Source organism: Hypanus sabinus, chromosome 25 (assembly GCF_030144855.1).
Source record: "Hypanus sabinus isolate sHypSab1 chromosome 25, sHypSab1.hap1, whole genome shotgun sequence".
NCBI lineage: Eukaryota > Metazoa > Chordata > Chondrichthyes > Myliobatiformes > Dasyatidae > Hypanus > Hypanus sabinus.
In genome coordinates, this window is record NC_082730.1 from 15,390,990 (window position 1) to 15,409,647 (window position 18,658).

General features: G+C 41.2%; 1 protein-coding gene across 1 annotated transcript in view; it reads left to right on the forward strand.

Moving 5' to 3' along the window:
• The window catches only part of LOC132380899 (uncharacterized), a 179,259-nt gene that overhangs the window by 44,301 nt on the left and 116,300 nt on the right, over positions 1-18,658 (forward strand). The window contains 3 exon segments of the mRNA XM_059949817.1: positions 558-878; positions 4,018-4,338; positions 8,266-8,586. Of these exon segments, the coding sequence (XP_059805800.1) occupies positions 558-878; positions 4,018-4,338; positions 8,266-8,586 (963 nt within the window).

The window sequence follows — 18,658 nt, forward strand, 5'->3', positions numbered from 1 at the left end:
GAGTGTATGTTCATGGTCTTTTGCTTCTGTGTCCCATCCACTTCGAGGTTTGACGTGCTGCACCTTCAGATACTCTTTAGCACACCACTGTCGTAACGCCTGGTTCTGAATTACTGACAGCTTGAACCAGTCCGGACATTCTCCTCTCACATCTCTCATTAACAAGGCACTTTTGTTCACTGAATTACTGCTCTCTGGATGTTATTTCATGTTGTTTGCTCCATTCTCTGTAAACTCTAGAGACAGTTGTGTGTGGAAATCCCAGGAGATGAATAAAACCTGAGATATTTAAACTACCCTGCCTGGCCCCAGCAATTATTTCATGGTCAAAGTTACTTAGATCAAATTTCTTTCTCATTCTGATATTTGGCCTGAACATTGACTAAACCTCTTGAATACTTCTGCATGCTTTTATGGACGGAGGTGCTGCCACATGATTGATTAAATAGATGTTTGCATTAGTGATCAGGTGAATATTTATACCTAATAAAGTGGCATAAGAGTGTATGTTTTTCAGATGTTCATTCAGAGTCTGAATGTTTAATTCTTTCCCACAGATCCTGTGTCTGTTCCTGTGGTTCGATATCTGTCACCAGCAAATGTTTCACGTCTCGGGGGCTCAGTGTCACTTTCCTGTGAGTCCTTCCAGGGATCCCTTCCCAGTCAGTACAGCTGGTATGAACAAACCTCATCTGGGTATCGAAAGATCTCAGATACTAATGAACTGACTCTGCGTTGTCAATCCTTCAACCACCAGCACTATCAATATTACTGTGGAGCCTCAAACTGGAAGGGAGCAAGATCCAGTGCAATGGTTAATGTGACAGTCTTCAACAACAGAGAGATCTGCAGTTATGTGACAGCAATCAATGGCACCAGTAAGTTCTCCTTTCAAGGGAGGAGACATTTAAATATTTCTTTATGTTACTCTGTTACTGCAGCTCTTGTACTGTTGGTGAGGGTAAGGAATATCTTTGCATTTGTAGAAGCTACTCATTGCAGCCCCCATGGGGTAGAAATAAAGGGCAGAGAACAGTTAAGTCTTTCACTTCCTCCAGGAAGATGTGGAGCATCTCAAACTCAGTTGGACTTATGCATCCAAACTGATTGAGAACATTCCATTAATACTTTACTTTGAAAAGCCTAAAGTAGGTGTTCAGTTGTGAGACAGTGTCATTCTCATGAAAGAAAAAGGAAGGATTTATAATATTGCAAATATTATTGGGAATGACAGAAATTTGGCAATGTCAGGGGGCAAAAATGAGTGTGGTTGCTATTACTAAGCAGAAGGTGCTTAGGAAGCTGTGAGATCTGAAGGTAGATCAGTCACTTGGACCAGACGGACTACACCACAATTCCTGAAAGAGTTATATAAAGAAATTGTGGAGGCATTAGTGGTGATCTTTCAAGAATAATTAGATTCTGGAATGTACAAAGGATTGGAAAATTGGAAATATCACCCCACTCTTTAAGAAAGGAGGGAGGCAATGAAATAGAATTCTGAATTTAACCTTTCAAAAGTGTGTTCCAGCTTGGGGAGGATGCTGAAGAGTCAGAGAGTTACAGGGTATGGGTACAGGAGCTTCACCCCAAATCATCCATGCTGAACACAGTGTCTTCCTGAGCTTCTCCCATTTCCCTGCAATTGGCCTTTATCCTTCTAAAACTTTCCTGTACATGAACTTGTCCAAATGTATTTTAAATAGTTTATTTGTACCCATTTTTAGCATTGCCTGTTGCAATTTTTTCCATGCACACACTGCTCTGTGGAAAGCACTGCCACTCCAGGCTCTCTAAGAAATTCCCCTCACTCCTTAAGCCAAGAGTCTCTAGTTTTCGACTCCCCTACCCTGGAATAAAGACAGTGATTATCCACAATACCTTTGCCAACAAAATAAAGTAACACAATAGAATCCATGTAAAACCATACACGACAAAGGCTGACAAACAAACTATGTGCAAAAGATGACAAATAGTGAAAATAATAAAAATACTTAAACAAATAATACACAGAACATGATAGGCAGAGTCCCTGAAAGTGAGTTCACAGCTGCAGAGTCAGTTCAGAGCTGTGGCGTGTGAAACTAATCCAGGGGCCTGATTGCTGTCGGACAACAACTGTTTACGAACCCTGTGGTGTCGGCCCTAAGACTCCTGCACCTTCCACCTGATGGTAGTACTGAGAAGAGAGGGAGACGGGTCAAATACAAGCAGACAGGACAGGCTCAGGTGGGGGGGGGGGGAGCTTGCTGGCACTGACTAATGGGGCTGAACACCGGCTCTTTTTCAAAGCCCCTCTGTTAACTTCAACAACTCTTTCCACTGTCCACTGCACTATAGTATCATCCACAACACAGAAATCATGCCATCTTCATTTTCATTCCAAATTATTAATACTGATGACAAGTAAGAGTCATTAACAAGTAACAGCACTGACCCTAATGGCACACCACTGGTCTGAATCAGAAGTTGCCAGAAAACCAACACTCCACCACCACAATCTGACTCCTTCCACCAGGCCTATTCAGTATCCATCCAGCGAGCTTATCATGTGATCTCACATTACAGATCAGTCTACTATGCAATGCATGGTCATAAGCCTTGCTAAACTCAACTGCTAAATTCTAAGGTCCTGTTCTCATTAGTTCCTTAGATCATTTCTCAAAGAAAACTCAGTCAAATATTTATTTTTGTAATTTGAATTTTTATTATTATTTATTCTTATTTTACAAAGCAGCACAGCATATCATAGAGCAGATACAGTACAGCATATTTTACACAGACATCCCATGACAGGAAAATATTTAAAACTAAGAAACAGAAAAAAAAATTCTAATTTAAGTTTAAATTACATACAACCAAAATTGATCCCACACATCTTGCACTTTTCCCTCACTGTTAATTCTTCCCAACATGTGTTCATAAGAAGAAATCTTAACTATTTCTTCAGTCCATTCCTTCACAGTGGGACATCTGTTTTTTTTTTTTCAGTTTTGCAATATAATTCTTAAAGCTGTGTTGTGACCCACATTTAAAATATTAAATTTGTCATTGTTTACATTAGGTATCAGAGGATTTCCCATGCACAAAATCAGGTTCGCTATCCAAAATCAGATCTTATCTTTGTAAATACAGGTAGACCCTGCTCACACAATCTCCTCCAGTAAGTTACCCACCACTGACCTTATACTCACCTGCCTGGAATGTGACTGGATCTGTAATCTATTGACTCAGAACCATAGAACCATAGAACATTACAGCACAGAAACAGGCCTTTTGGCCCTTCTTGGCTGTGCCGAACCATTTTCCTGCCTAGTCCCACTGACCTGCACCTGGCCCATATCCCTCTAAACCCCTCTCATCCATATACCTGTCCAAGTTTTTCTTAAATGTCAGAAGTGAGCCTGCATTCACCACTTCATCTGGCAGCTCATTCCACACTCCCACCACTCTCTGCGTGAAGAAGCCCCCCCACTGTTCCCTTTAAACTTTTCCCCTTCCCCTTAACCCATGATTTCTGGTTTTATTCTCCCCTGGGCCTTAGTGGAAAAAGCCTGCTTGCATTCACTCTATCTATACCCATCATAATTTTATACACCTCTATCAAATCACCCCTCATTCTTCTACGCTCCAGGGAATAAGAAATGTGGAAACATACTGAGACATTAGTGGGCAGTGACAATAATGATTCTAATCAAATAAAAATCATTACTTGTGAAGAGTTGTGAGCACGTGATGAGGGACGATGCTGTTGTCTTCTCAGTCCATGTGGAATTCAATTATACCAATAGACAGTTTTGCAGATTCCTTAGAACACAGCAACAGCTTTAAATAAAATATCTTTATTTTTATTCTGATGATTGCATTTCTTATATTTTGTGTCAGATCCAATGTGATAATAATTTTGTTCTCCTTTACACCTTTGTACAGGAAATTACATGAACCGATATACAATCTTGAATCTCCCTGAGTTGATCTGATTTCACCTGTGCATTTTCTGAGAAACTTGTCCTTCAGTTTCAGGTGCTTTATGGGCAGAGGAATCAGTAAGAGGAGTTGTGGGAAGAGCGATCACAATCAATTGCCACTATGCACCATTGTACCGTTCACACACAAAGTATTTCTGCCGCATGCGGGATCACCAATGCATGTCGTTAGTGAATACAAATGGGACAAATGAGCAGTATGGAAGAATGACAATCAGAGATAACACATCCCAGGGAATATTTACTGTTACTATGGAGAAGCTTGTTTCTAATGATAAAGGAGTTTACAGATGTGGAATTACAACATCTGGCAAGCATCCAGTGTTTGATGTGCATCTCCAAGTATCTGACGGTAGGTTTCTCATTGATTGACTTGATATCTTCACTGAAATGTCTGATTCATGTTTTTCCTGGGAAGCGTCAGGGCAGCAGGAATATCCTGAAGCTCCACAACAGTACAGAGCCCTGTGGGGAATGGACAAGTGTAAAGAAACCCCTCTCATGTTGCTCTCACCCAGTTCAGGGTCTGACCCACTGATGAGACACCAATTTCCAGTGGAAGGCTCGGCACACATTTCTAGCTCTGAACTCCATGAAACATCACCTGTCAAAGGAGGAGGTGTTTGCCATCCTGAGGCAAATCAATGTGAATATATCCCCAGGGCCTGCTAATGTGTTTCCTCTGGCCTTACAGGAGGCAACTGCAGAGATTACAAGGGCCCTGGCAGACATATTTAAACTATTCTTAGTGACAGGAGCAGTACCAGAGGACTGGAGTCTAGCCAATGTTGTTCTGTTGTTTAAACAAGGTTTGTAACACAAACCAGGAAATTCTAGGGCAGTAATTCTGACATCAGTTGTAAGAAAATTATTAGAAGGTATTCTAAAAGTTTGGATGAATATAATATTTGGATAGACATGGAATGTATAAGGATAGTCAGCACAGCTTCATGCGTGGTAGTTTACGTCTAACCAACCTTATAAAGTTTGTGAGGAGGATCCCAGGAAAGTGGATGAAGGCAAGACAGTGGATGTTGTTCACATAGACTTTAGCAAGACTCTCACTGAAGCCCTGCATGGGCGGTTGGTTAACAAAGTTCAGTCGCTCGGCATTCAAAATGAGGTGGTAAATTGGATAGACATTGCCTTTGTGGGAGAAGCCAAAGAGTGGTATTAGAAGGTTACCTCTCTGACTTGAGGCCTGTGATTAGTGGAGTGTCGCAGGGATTGGAGCTGGGTCCATTGTTGTTTGAATCTGTATCAGTGATCTGGATAATAATGTAAAGAGCATCAGCAAATTTGTGGATGACACCAAGATTGGGGGTGGTGCATTGGACCATGAGGAAGGTGATCATGGCCTGCAGAGAGATCTATAACAGATGGGAAAATGAGCTGACAAATGGCAGATGGAATTTAGTGCAGACACATGTGAGGTTTTGCACCTTGGTAGGACCAACCAGGGTAGGTCTTACACAGATAATGGTAGGGCACTGAGGAGTGTGGTAGAACAAAGGGAATACTGGTCAATAATTTTTGTAGGGTGCGTCGCAGTAAGATGGGAATGTAAGTAAAGCTTTTGGCACATTGGCCATCATAAATCAATGTATTGAGTACAAGAGATGGATGTTATGTTGAACTTGTATAACATATTGCTGAGGCCAAATTTGAAGTATTGTGTGCACTTTTGGTCATCTACCTGGAGGAGAGATGTAAACGAGGTTGAAAAATTACAGAGAAAATTTACAAATACTTTGCCAGGTCTGGAGGACCTTATCTATAAGGAAAGAGTGACTAGGTTATGCCTGTATCACTTACAATGTAGAAGGTGGAGAGGAGAGTTGATAGAGGTGCACAAAATTATGAGGGGTATAGAAAGGGCAAACGGAGGCAGGCTTTTTCCACAAAGGGTGGGTGGGACAACAACCAGTGGTAATGGGTTAAAGGTAAGAGCTAAAACGTTTAAGGGGAACATGAGGGGAAACTTCTTCAGTCAGAGGATCTTAAGTGTGCGGAATGTGCTGTCAGCACAGGTGGTACATGCAAGCTCAACTTCAATAAGAGAAGTTTGGATTGGTTTATGGATGGTAGAGATGTGGAGGGTGATTGTCGCAGTGCAGGTGGATGTGAGTAGGCAGCTTAAATGGTTTAGCATGGATTAAATGGGCTGAAGGGCCTGTTTCTGTCCTGTACTACTCTGTCTCTGTAGTATGCAGTCGACATCCCCTCCAGTCACTGCCTTTTCATGTCCTCATCCAAAAGCCTCTTAAATATAGTTCTTATCTCTCTTTCCTCCAGTTGGTCTGACAATGGGTTCCATGCTTTCACCACCCTCAGGATAAAAAAAACTTGTCAAGTTGTCACTTTTATTGTCATTTTGACCATAACTGCTGGTACAGTGCATAGTAAAAATGAGATAATGTTTTTCAGGACCATGGTGTTACCTGACACAGTACAAAAATTAGACTAAACTTTGTAAAAAAATTGAAACAGAGAATGCTACACTAGACTACAGACCTACACAGGACTGCATAAAGTACACAAAGTTCAGGCAATACAATAAATAATAAACAGGACAATAGTGCAAGGTGTCAATCCAGGCTTTGGATATTCAGGAGTCTGATAGCTTGGTGGAAGAAACTGTTACATAGTCTGGTCGTGAGAGCCTGAATGCTTTGGAACCTTTTCCCAGATGGCAGGAGGGAGAAGAGATTTTATGAGGGGTGCATGGGTCCTTCATAATGCTGTTTCCCCTGTAGTGTAAATGTTTGTGATGGTGGGAAGAGAGACCCCGATGATCTTCTCAGATTACCTCACTATCCGCTGCAGGGTCTTGTCTCACATATGTCCTTTAAACTCTTTCCTTATCACCTTAAAAGTATGCTCACTATTATTTGATATTTTAATCTTGGAAAAATATGTCTAACTATCTTCCCTATCTTTGACTTCTCTAACTTTATAAACCTCTATCAGTTTGCTCCTCAGCCTCCTAAACTCCAGTGAAAACAATCTAAGTTTGTCCAATTTCTGTCCACAGCTAACACACACCAATCCAGATGACATCCCACTGAACCTCTTCACCCTCTCCAAAAACATCCACATCCTTTCTATCGGGTTGCAAACAGAAGTACACATTATGTTCTAATTGTGCTCTAAACAAAGTTTTATGAAGCTTCAAAATGCCATGTCAGATTGAGTCTCCAACATGTAGATTGAAGAAGGTAAATGTGCTGAATGCTTTCATTACCATTATGTCCAGTTGTGTTGCCACTTTCAGGGAGCAATGGACTTGTACCCCAAGAACTCTCTGTACATCAGTTCTAAAGGAATACATCTGTTAAATTCCAAGTGTCGTCAAACTCCCTGAATTTGTGAGCACCATTTGATGGCTCTGGGCCTGTCCTTGCTGGAGTTTAGAATAATGAGGATGGATTTTATTGAAAGCTGTTGAGCTTTGCCAAGCCCAGTGGATGTGAAGAGAGGTTTCCAACAGTGTGGCATCTCGGACCAGAAAGCACAGACTCAGAATAGAAGGATGACCCTTTAAAAGAGATGAGGAGGAACTTCTTCAGCCAGAGGCTGGTGAATCTGTGAAATTCATTGCGATAAGTAGCTGTGGTGGTTAATTTATTGGGTATATTTAAAATGGAATTTCATAGGTTCTTGATTAGTAAGGGCATCAAAGGATACGGGGAGAAAGCAGGAGAATAGATTTACAGGGATAATAAATCAGCCATGATGAAATTGTGGAGCAGATTCAATGGACAGAGTGGCCTAATTCTGCTCCAATGTTTCATGGTATTATGGTCTATGATCTCACACGATTCCTTGTTGGCTTTATATAGCTGTCAGTACTTATGGGTTCCTTTGCTGCTGTAGACCACCTAAACCAAATCACAAGTATACTCTCTCCTTTAAGGTCACCATTAATTTTGTACGTATCTGACAATTTCCTGCTTTCAGATTATGGTGAGTTTTCCAGGACACACACAAATGTTGCCATTTCAAAGTCACACTGTTAGGTCTCACTTCAGACTGTCTCCTTGCAGCTGAGAGAGACTGAAGCTCAGATTTTCACACTGACACTGTTGTTCTGATCAAGAATCCTGTTGTTTTCAGTGATACTGACAGACATGGCAGTTCAGGCAGATGCAAGGGTGCAGAGACACAGTGAGCTAGACGAGCTGCTGAAATTCCAAACTTGTGGGTTCTGGTTGAAATACAAACTGCTGATATCTTTAGTGTGTTTGATTTTCAGATGTTCACTGATTCTTTTTAACAGAACCCCCGTCTGTTCCTTTGCTTCAATTTTCACCACCAACAAGTGGCTCAAGTTGTGGGGACTCCGTGTCAGTGTCCTGCGAGTCTGTCCATGGATCCCTTCCCATTCAGTACTCCTGGTATGAAAAGATGCCATCTGTGGATTCAAATATCTCTGATACCAATAAACTGGATCTACCTTGCCAATCATTAAAATACAAAAAATATCTGTATTATTGCAAAGCCTCAAATGTTAATGGAGAAGTGTCCAGTGAAATGGTCAACGTGTCCATCTCCAACAGTGTCAGCACCTGCAGAATTGTGATTGAAGTCAACAGCACGGGTAAGTGATGCAGGGTTTGATTCTTTATGATGGTCGTTGGAGAACAACTGAATGACTGATGTGTGATGGATATTGTGTAGTTGGAACTTCACTCAGGAGCATGGAGTGTATGTTGTCACCACCTTTCAGAGAATGAAAAACCTTTCAGCACAGCAGTTCAAATGTGAGTCACTCACCACAGAGCCTTTTGGTTCTGATTTGCTCTCACTGGCTGGGTGTGAATGTGTTTCATCTGATAATATTTCTAGTCATTAATTAAGATGTCCTTCTAAGATAAACCACTTCAAAGTTCAAAGTAAATTTATGATCCAAGTACATTTGTACATATCTGTCATCATATTCTACTCTGAGATCCATTTTCTTGCAGGCATTCACAGTAGATACAAATAAATACAATAGAATCAATGCAAAACTACATATAATCAAAGATGGACAAAAAACCAAAAGAAGAAAATCTGTGCAAATACAAAAGAAACAGCAGAATAGAATGGCAATAGAATAAAAAAGGGGGGAATATAATGAGTTTTGAGTGTCCTTGTACATCTTTCACAAGGTAAGCATGCAGATGCCGCAGGGCATAAAGAATGCAAATTGTATTTGGACTTTCGGAGAGAAGATTCAAGTAAAGGAACAAGCATGAAATATTGCATTGATACAGGGCCTTTATCAGTTGGGACCAAAGTTCAGAGTATCATTTTATTTTATGTATACCATATACAACCTTGAAATTTGACTCATTACAGGCAGCCACAACACAAAGAAACCCAATGGAGCCTATCAAAAAAAAGACCATCAAACACCCAATGTGCAAAAAATAAACAAATGACTCAAATTCAGGACAAATGTTCATACAAGTGAGTCCCCAGCCATGAAGCCAGTCACTGCCAATCTTAGAGCCTGTTAGCTGCAGGCCACAGCCTCAGTTTAGTGCAGAGATGAGTAATCCTTGAGAATCAGTTAGACTCACATCAGCCCGTCTGTCTTGTTCAGTCTTGTCAGTCTGATCTTTTCAAACTGGTTCTGTGCTTAACTCAGCCAATCAGAACATTGTTCCTCACACTCACACTCAGGCCCTGCTGTTTGATGCTCTCTCATGCGCGGGACCTGCTGAGTCGATTCGACTCGTACCCAAACATTCCATTCAGGCCCAAAGCTTAAATCTGTGCGACCTCAACTTGTTCTTCGCTCTCGGCTACTAGAATTGTGTGCAGATCTGTTCTAATGAAAGATGTTCCTGTTATAGGTGAGCTGATCGTTCCTTGCTCTCTGACACATGGTCCTGCCACTTCGATGTGCTCTCATGCCCAGAACTCAATGCCTCGATTAGGCCCATTACCAGACATTTTCAGTCTGGCTCAGCACTAAAATTGATCTCAGGCAACCAGCTTTGTGTGCAGTTTTGGTGCTGCAGTGAAAGATGTTCTTGTTCTGGACAGAGGCATTCAAAGGATCAGCAGACTGATTTCTGGAATGTCACAAGTGAGAAAAGATCCGAGATTTGGTTAACGAGGATTTAATTGCTGCAGTTTAGAAGGCTGAGAGGTGATCTCAGAGAAATCTGCAATATTTTAGCAAGCTGATGCAAATTCAGGTTTGATGCTTCCGATGCCAGGGAATACAGGATAGTCTCCGGACACTAAAAATAATCTAAAGGGTGAGTCATTTAAGACTGAGATTAGGAACGGTTCCTTCTCCCAGAAAGTGGTGAACCCGTATTTAAGAAAGATTGAGTTATTTTTCTCAGAGGTAGAGAGATCAAAAGATATGGGGAAACAGTTACTCTCCTAGAAATCTCCAGGTTCTAATATTCTACGTCCAGGAGAACATAGAGAATTGGCACAAGAAAGAAGTAGATGCATTGCTGGCCATTTCTAATTCCAAAGGATTGAGGGGAAGCGAACCACTCTATTTTAAAAAAGAGGTAGAGATAAAAGAGGAAATTATAGAGCAATTAGCCTGACATTGGTATTAGGAAATGTGATGAAGGACAAAAGGCAAAACCAATGTATTGAATTGCTCTTGGGTTTCTTTCTGCCCATTATAAACTCCCCCATCTCTGTCTGTTATTTGTTTTAATTCACAATCTCTTCATGTACCAATTGAAGATTTCATAAGTATATATATTCCCTACAAACCTTCTAACTTTCTAAATTTTCAATGTTTTAACCAATTTTTCCTAATACTCAGCTTTGCAGCTTTTGCTGAACATGACACATTTCCTTGGATCTAATTAATTCACAAGTTTCTTTTGAACGTCATGCATGATCATCAGAAAGCTTCTGAGGGGATCTCTTTAATAATGAAATATTCCCTGGGGGATGGATAGAATTCATGTTGAAAGGGATGTTCCACAGGCTGCAGGGTCCAGAATGGGGACAGTTACAGGAGAATATTGATCATCATTTTGTTATTGTATTTCACTCTATTACTCTGCGCAGTTTGAACAAATGTTTCAGAAATGAAGAGCTTTATTCAAATCTCTCAGTGCTCACTGTAGGGGTAGAAACTCTCCCACCAGCAGGAGAATCAGGGAAGTTATATGCAGAGAAAATTGTTGCCAGGATCTTATGATAGCTTCTGAGAATGGTCGCGGTTTATGTCACTAGTGCAAACACGGAAAGCCAAACATATATTTTACACACACATTGTATAAATGATTGCATTTAATTGGGGTTTGTACTGAGAAATAGCTTATTGAATACACTTTCAAATTCAAAACCTCATTTCCCATAACTGAGTACGACAGATGAGACCATCTCAATCTTTCTTCAACCCATCCTCTTGGTCCTCTGCCATTCCACACCTGAAGAGAGATTCCATTACTTCATTTATTCAGCAATACAGCATGGTGTAGACCCTTCCAGTACTTCCAGTCATGCTGCCCCAGCAACCCCGGCCAAACCCAATTGTCACCGAATTGTGGGACAATTTACAATGACCAATTACTTTACTCAGTCGTCTCACACATTCCACAGGGAGGACATACAGAGGCTCTTTGTAGAGCAGTGCCAGAATTGAACTCCAAACTTTGGAATGCCCTGAACTGTAATCGCATCACTCTAACTGCCGAACTACCATGGCACCCAGGGTATATTGACTTTTAGTTTATTGTTTTAAAAGAGTAAAAGTGTAACTGAACCATTATCTCCCTGAATACTCAAGTACAGTTATGACCATGCCCCTGTGGAGGGTGATGGGGCCCCGGAAAGAGGTCTCCCCATGGCTGGCAGAGGCCAGCTCCCTGGCTGGAACCTTCCCTTACGATTAGGATTACAGTTCCCTCAGTCCAAGTCCCCAGCAGCATTATCAGTGCCTGAATATGGGAAAGAATCCAAATCGTTAGTAAATGTAATTGGGTACTCAGGAGAACAGCAATAAGCATAACACTGTTATAATGCCAGCGATCAGCGATCGGGGTGGGCCCATTTCCCTCCACTGTTGCACGTTGTTTGTGCATTCTCCCAGTGACTGTGTGGGTCTCCTCTGGGTGCTCTGATTTCCTCTCACATTCCAAAGGCACACAGGGAAGTATTGGTAATTCAAAGGCAAGCCATTTTGGCACTGGAAGCATGGAACACTTGCAGGCTGCCCCCAGAACATACTTTGTGTTGGTTGTTATTGCTAATGATGCCTTTCACTGTGTGATCTGATGTACATGTGACAAATAAATCTTATCTTTAATCTTTAAAAGTGTATTGGATAACAGATCACCTTTGGTCCACCATGCTCAAATACCCATTGGTCTAACAATTGTGCTCTCTTGATTTTATAAGTATAAAGCAGATAAAATTTAATTTGATTTTCTATTAACAGGGCCAATCCATTTCTGTGAAAATATCGTGACAGAATCTACGAAAACTGCACAAGGGGAAAAATCTACATCAGATAAAATGTAAAGTATAAGTTTCTCTCTACAGCTGGTTTCACTGCTACTCCATCTAAATAGAGACAGTTGGGTGTGAAATTTGTTTCCCTTTAACTGCTATTAAAAACATTTAACATAATTAACTTCAATGAAGTGATATGTTGAAAACTGATTTTCTTGTACAGGCGCCAAGCCCGTGATCAAAGATAACTTTCTAACCTTAAGTATTCTGAGTAATAAAGTCATTGTTAAATACTAGAACAACAGGCCCTTCAGCCTGACTCGTCCAAGCCATCCAAGAGTCCAGACAGTCATGAAACAAAGAAAACCATGTAAGCCAGTCAATGAAGATGTACAGAGTCATTGTCAGCAATGCTGTCTGTCAGAGAAGAAGCCACTAATCAATCCTTTAATGTAACAGTTCCAATGAAATGTTTGTAAAAGAACATGCTCGGGTTCTCAAATGGTCTGGACAATAGTTACTCTTTAACCAACATCACTATCATTGGTCATGATCCCATTTCTGCTTGTGAGACCTTGCTGTGAGCAGATTGGCTGTTGCAATTTCCCACTGCTGTCAACAGTGTGTAATATTCATTTCTGAGCTGCAGACATGAAAACTGCTGTGTAAATATCAGACTTTACAAATGGCTAAGAACAAGTGATGAACCAGGACTGACCTTTTCCTATTCTTTACCACAGGCTTATTCACATAATCGTGCTCACTGTTGTTGGGCTTCTTCTCATATTAATTGTCGTTTGTCTTCTTTGCTACCTGAAGAGAAAAAACAGGGGTAGGTTTCTTTTTTCTTTAATTATTTCACAATGAATACGATAGCTAGCTGCTGAATCTTAGGGAACTTGATGCGGCTTCAGTCAACAAAAAGCCAGGATTAGAGTGCCAATGTGTTGGTTTACAACACATGAATGAATGGTGTTGTTTCCACTGTAACTGGTGACTCCATTATTCCCAAAACATCAGGCAATGGAATCTCACCTCAGGTGTGGAATGGTAGAGAACTAAGAGACTGGGTTGAAGAAAAATTTAGATGGTCTCACCTGTACTACTCTGTTTTGGGGAATTAGCTGTTGTATTTGAAAGTGCATTCAGTAAACTGTTCCTCAGTACAACTTCCAATTAAAAGCAATCATTTGGACAATGTATGTGTAAGATCATTCTCTCACGTCATTCTCAAAAAAAAAGATCAGGTGTATCTTTCATCCTATTTACCACTCACTATTTATCACTGGACAACATACCCTGCGCTTATTGCAAAAAGTTGCTGTAGATTTAGTCACAGGTCTCTACGAGAGGAGGTTTAGGGACAAGTGTTGACACTTATGCTTGCAGGGATAAGTACCAGGTGGGGTACCACAACTAAGCACATCTTTCCCTCTCTACCCCTCTCCACTTTTCGCAGGGATCATTCCCTCCACGACTGCCTGTCCACACCCCTCCCCACAGATCTCCCAGCTGGTACTTATCCCTGCAAGCTTATGTGTTACATCTGTCACTACACCTCCACTCTTACCACCATTCAGGGCTCCGGACACTCCTTCCAGGTGAGGCAAAACTTCACTTGTGAGTCTGTTGGGGTCATCTATTGCATCCAGTGCTCCTGGTGCAGCCTTCCCTACATTGGTTAGGCCCAACACAGATTGGGGAACCGCTTCATCGAGCACCTCCGCTTTGTCCGCCACAACAGACAGGATCTCCCGGTTGCCACCCACTTCAACTCTGCTTCACATTCCCATTCGGATATGTCTATACATGGCCTCCTCTACTGTCATGATGAGGCCAATCTCAGGTTGGAAGAGCAAAACCTCATTTACCATCTGGGTAGTCTCCAGCCCTTTGGTATGAACATCGAATTCTCCAACTTCCGGTAATTCCCTCCCTCTCCCTTTCCCCATCCCACTTTCACTCTGCCTCCTCTTCCAGCTGCCTGTCACCTTTCTCATGATTCTCTCTTCTTCTACTACCTATAGTGCTTTCCCCTTACATTCCTTCTTCACCTTTCCTGCCTGTCCCCTCCCTGCTTCCCCTCCCCCTTGATCTTTCCTCTGATTGGTTTTTCACCTGGCACCAACCAGCCTTCTCCTTCCCACCCTCACCCCACCTTCTTTATGGGGCCCCTGCCCCCTCCTTCTTCAGTCCTGATGAAGTGTCTCGGCCCGAAACATCGACTACTCATTTCCACGGATGCTGCCCGACCTGCTGAGTTCCTCCAGCTTGTTGTACATGTTGATTGGACCACAGCATCTGCAGTGTACTTTGAGGTTCATTGGTCCATGTAAATTGTCCCATGATTAGGTTCAGGTTGATCTGGTTTGTTGGGGGTTGCTGGGCTGGTGAAGCTCAAAGGCTGCTTGGGCCAATTCTGTGTCGTATCAACAAATAAATAAATGAATAAATGCTTATGACCGTAACAGATGCAGAATTGTGAGCAGTAATGTTGTATTTTCCAGAATCCAAGCACCACACATCTCATAGAGGAGGAACCAATGAAACCCAGGTATGGATATGACGTATAAGTCATCTGAATGCATTGGAATGTTTAAAATATGGATTATGTGGGAGTTTACAGATCATTCACCACACTAATCCAGTCCAGTATTAATATTTTATACAAACCTCCGAACATCCCCCTCATTGAATCCCATCAGCATATCCTTCCAGTTATTTGTCCCTTGCTCATCCAGCTTTTCCTTCAGTCTATCCACAATACTTTATGTGACTAATCTTCAAAGTGCTTCAGTCTTTATTACGTTACTGAAAGGTGAAAAGCGAGACTGGTCCTTTCTCTACTGTTGGAGATGGAACATCCAATTGCATAAATCTGTCTTTGCGTTCAATGACTTTTCAGTTTACAATTTATATATTTCCTCTGATTCTCAAAGTCTGATGTGAAATCAGCAAAATTAGGGCAGGTATATTCAGGAGAATAAATTGGGGGTGACACAGTAGTTTAGCAGTTAGCGTAACACTATTACAGCGACAGCGACCTGGGTTGAGTTCTGCTCCTGTCTGGAAGGAGTTTGTATGTTCTCCCTATGACCATGTGGGTCTCCTCTGGATGCCCTAGTTTCCTCCCACATTCCAAAGATGTTAGCAGGTTAATTGGATCACATGGGTTTAATTGGGTGATATGGGCTTGTTGGACCAAAATGGCCTGTTTCCATGCTGTATCTCTAAATAAGTAAATATCTGTTCAGTGGTGACCCCACCCAACCACTTTGCTCTGCCATACATTTTCCCTTGTTAACATCATTTGTCATCATGTGCTCTGGACTTCAATCATGACTGATTTATTTTCCTTCTCCCCTATTATCCCACCCTCTCCCAGTAACTTATCACACCCTCACCTTCCACATTCACCAGACATTAAATCGATCTTGGAATTTGTTTACCATTTCAGGAAGAAAACATCGTTTATGCAGATCTACACCATGTTCGAAACAATGAGGCAGCTGCCCAGTCGGCTAACAATGAAAATGAAACTGTGTATGCCAACATGAAATTTAAAAGGAAGTCAAGAGCAGGACGCTCTGTTATGTATGAGGACAACACCACCTATGCAGATATCAAATTTCAAAGCCAACCCACAAGGCCCAAATACAAAGCTTTCTCTCCTGGTACTCCACAGGACTCAGAATAAGCTTGATAAAGTCATTGTGTGGATCGATTTAAAGCAGAAGAGTTAGACACAGAGGCACCTTTATTAAGTACACTTGGACACCTGCCTGTTAATGCAAATATCTAATCAGCCAATCATGTGGCAGTAACTTGATGCGTAAAAGCATGTGTGTTGACATGTTGTGCATTGAACAGTATTCTTTTTCACACCACTGTAGTAACACATGTTTATTAGAGTTAGTCACCTTGAACCAGTCTGTCCATTGTCCTCGACTGGACCACTGCTTATTTCCTGATCCTTCGGGTTCTTGCAGGAATCAGGAATGTTGAACAGTCTTAATTCTAATGGTCATTTATTTCAAAGTACAAGCAAAACCTACAAATACTAAGCAATGCACACAAAATACTGGAGGAACTCAGCAGATTAAACAAACTAACTAAGGAGCTGAGAAATTATGCTGAGAAGTAAATGAACGGCATAAAATGTGAAGTCAAAATGATGATGCCTCTGAAAAATCCACGACTTTTATAGGCAAGATAAGGAAAACTCTTTCGATAGAAATAAACTAGTTAATAGGCCACAGAATTAAAACAATTACCTCATGTGCATAATGTGCTAATACCTCACCAGTGAGTGTGGATAAACCACCACATACTGTGAAAAATGAGTATGTTAAAAAGTACATATCTTATAAGAAGTATGGTTTAAAAAAGCAGTAGTTTCCAACACCTCTGACCTCTCTCAGCAACAAGGCATTTGCGCGCACAGAACTGCCACTCACTGGATGTTATTTTGTTTAGCGCTTATGTCACGTTTATTCTTCATTCCAATGTTTGACCTGAACAACAACTGAAACCCTTGCTGATATCTGCATGCTTTTATGCATCGCATGTCTGCCCCATGATTGGCTGATTAGGTATTCACATTAACGAGCAGGTGTACAGGTGCATCCAATAGAGTGGCCACCGAGTGTAACTTCTTGCTGAATCTATCCACTTAATTATTCTGTCAAGCTTATCTTGAGCTGATTCTTCCACTGATACCTCTTATGCAGTTCAGTTTCAGAGGCAAGTACAGCCAATTGGCATTGAGTGTCTGAGTCTAGATCGTCTCTGAGTTACTGCCCATTATGCCACTGGCATTTTGAGCAGCAGTGCAGGTTCTCTATCTCTGGTTGTGTTCAGGGCTTCCTTCATCATGTCAGTAGCTTTCTCACAGTTTTCACGATGGTTAGTCATGCAAGTCCCGATTTGAGACTCAGTTATAGGACCACACTCAGATGTAGGATTCCTCATTGCTGTTTCCACAACAGTTCTGTTGTAGCTGTCAGAGTTGTTAACCCTGAGCTGAACCTCTGAACGTAGAGGACCAGTGCAAGACTCTTAGTCTGTCCTCGACCCTTTTACCTGTTTGGCAAAGGTAACCCTGCCAAGAGCCAAAGCATAATGCCTTAACTCCAGTCAATGTAGCTCTCCAGGTCATTGAGGTACACAAGCCTCCAAAACATGACAACATTGTGATCCTCTTGGAAGCTAGATCATCTCTACAAATGTCAAAATGCTCTTGTCCTTCATTCTGACTTCTACAATATCTATTGTTTTGAATCAGCAACAATGAATATAGAACTGAGACAGGTTTTTATAAACAAATAAAACATTTATTAAGTACTGCTCAAAAAAACCCAAAAGTAAACAAACGACTAACTTAACCAAAAGTTGACTGCTATACGGCAGCTCAAACAGTTCCTAAAGCGATAATGCAAAAACAGTTCTTAGAGTGATGATGTAAAAAGTCCAAGTGATTTATACAGTCAGTTAGGAAGATTTTTCCAGAAGTAACGAATCCTCGATGTCACAACATTACTGCTGATCCCAGCCAAAATATGGCTTACCCGAAGGATTTACGATGAAGGAAATAATAACGGTTTAAAGGCACTGACCTTTCCTTGGCAAAACCCTGATCTAGGCCTTAATTCACTCCATCAGGTTGGAGGTTAACCAGGTTGAAAACAAGCTATTGCCCCTCCATCCTGAGGATGGCCCGATCTGATTCTATAACACTTCAAATTGAGACAACAGAAAAATGTTGGTGATAAATTGTACTTAATGAAGTATTCAGGATAAAATCAAGGGAGCCAGTTAGTGGCCATATCCTGTATTAACGCGGTGTTGAAGGCATATGCCTACATTTGAATAGTCAGGGGGTCATCGCTCAAATCTGTAATAAAAGATATATATGTTGGGTGCCTAGTGTTTCTGCTCAGAAGCTCTCGGACCAGTTGCTAGTCTATTAAATTTCAGATGTGCTGTTCATTTGGGATGTTCTCCCATTGTAAATATACAATTCTGCAAAAGTTACCTGTCTATTTTCAACAATTAAAGGTTAAGTAACAGTCACTATTAAAATGCATTTAATCACTGATTGTTTTCTTTTTGTTTACAAAGTATAAAACATCACTGTACTGTTCTGTGAGGAGAGAGCAAAAACAGATTCTCTGTATCTGCTGTCTTGAATAAAGTTCTTCTGTATCTCACACGTTTGGTTTCCATGTCACTCAGTTCAGTACTCA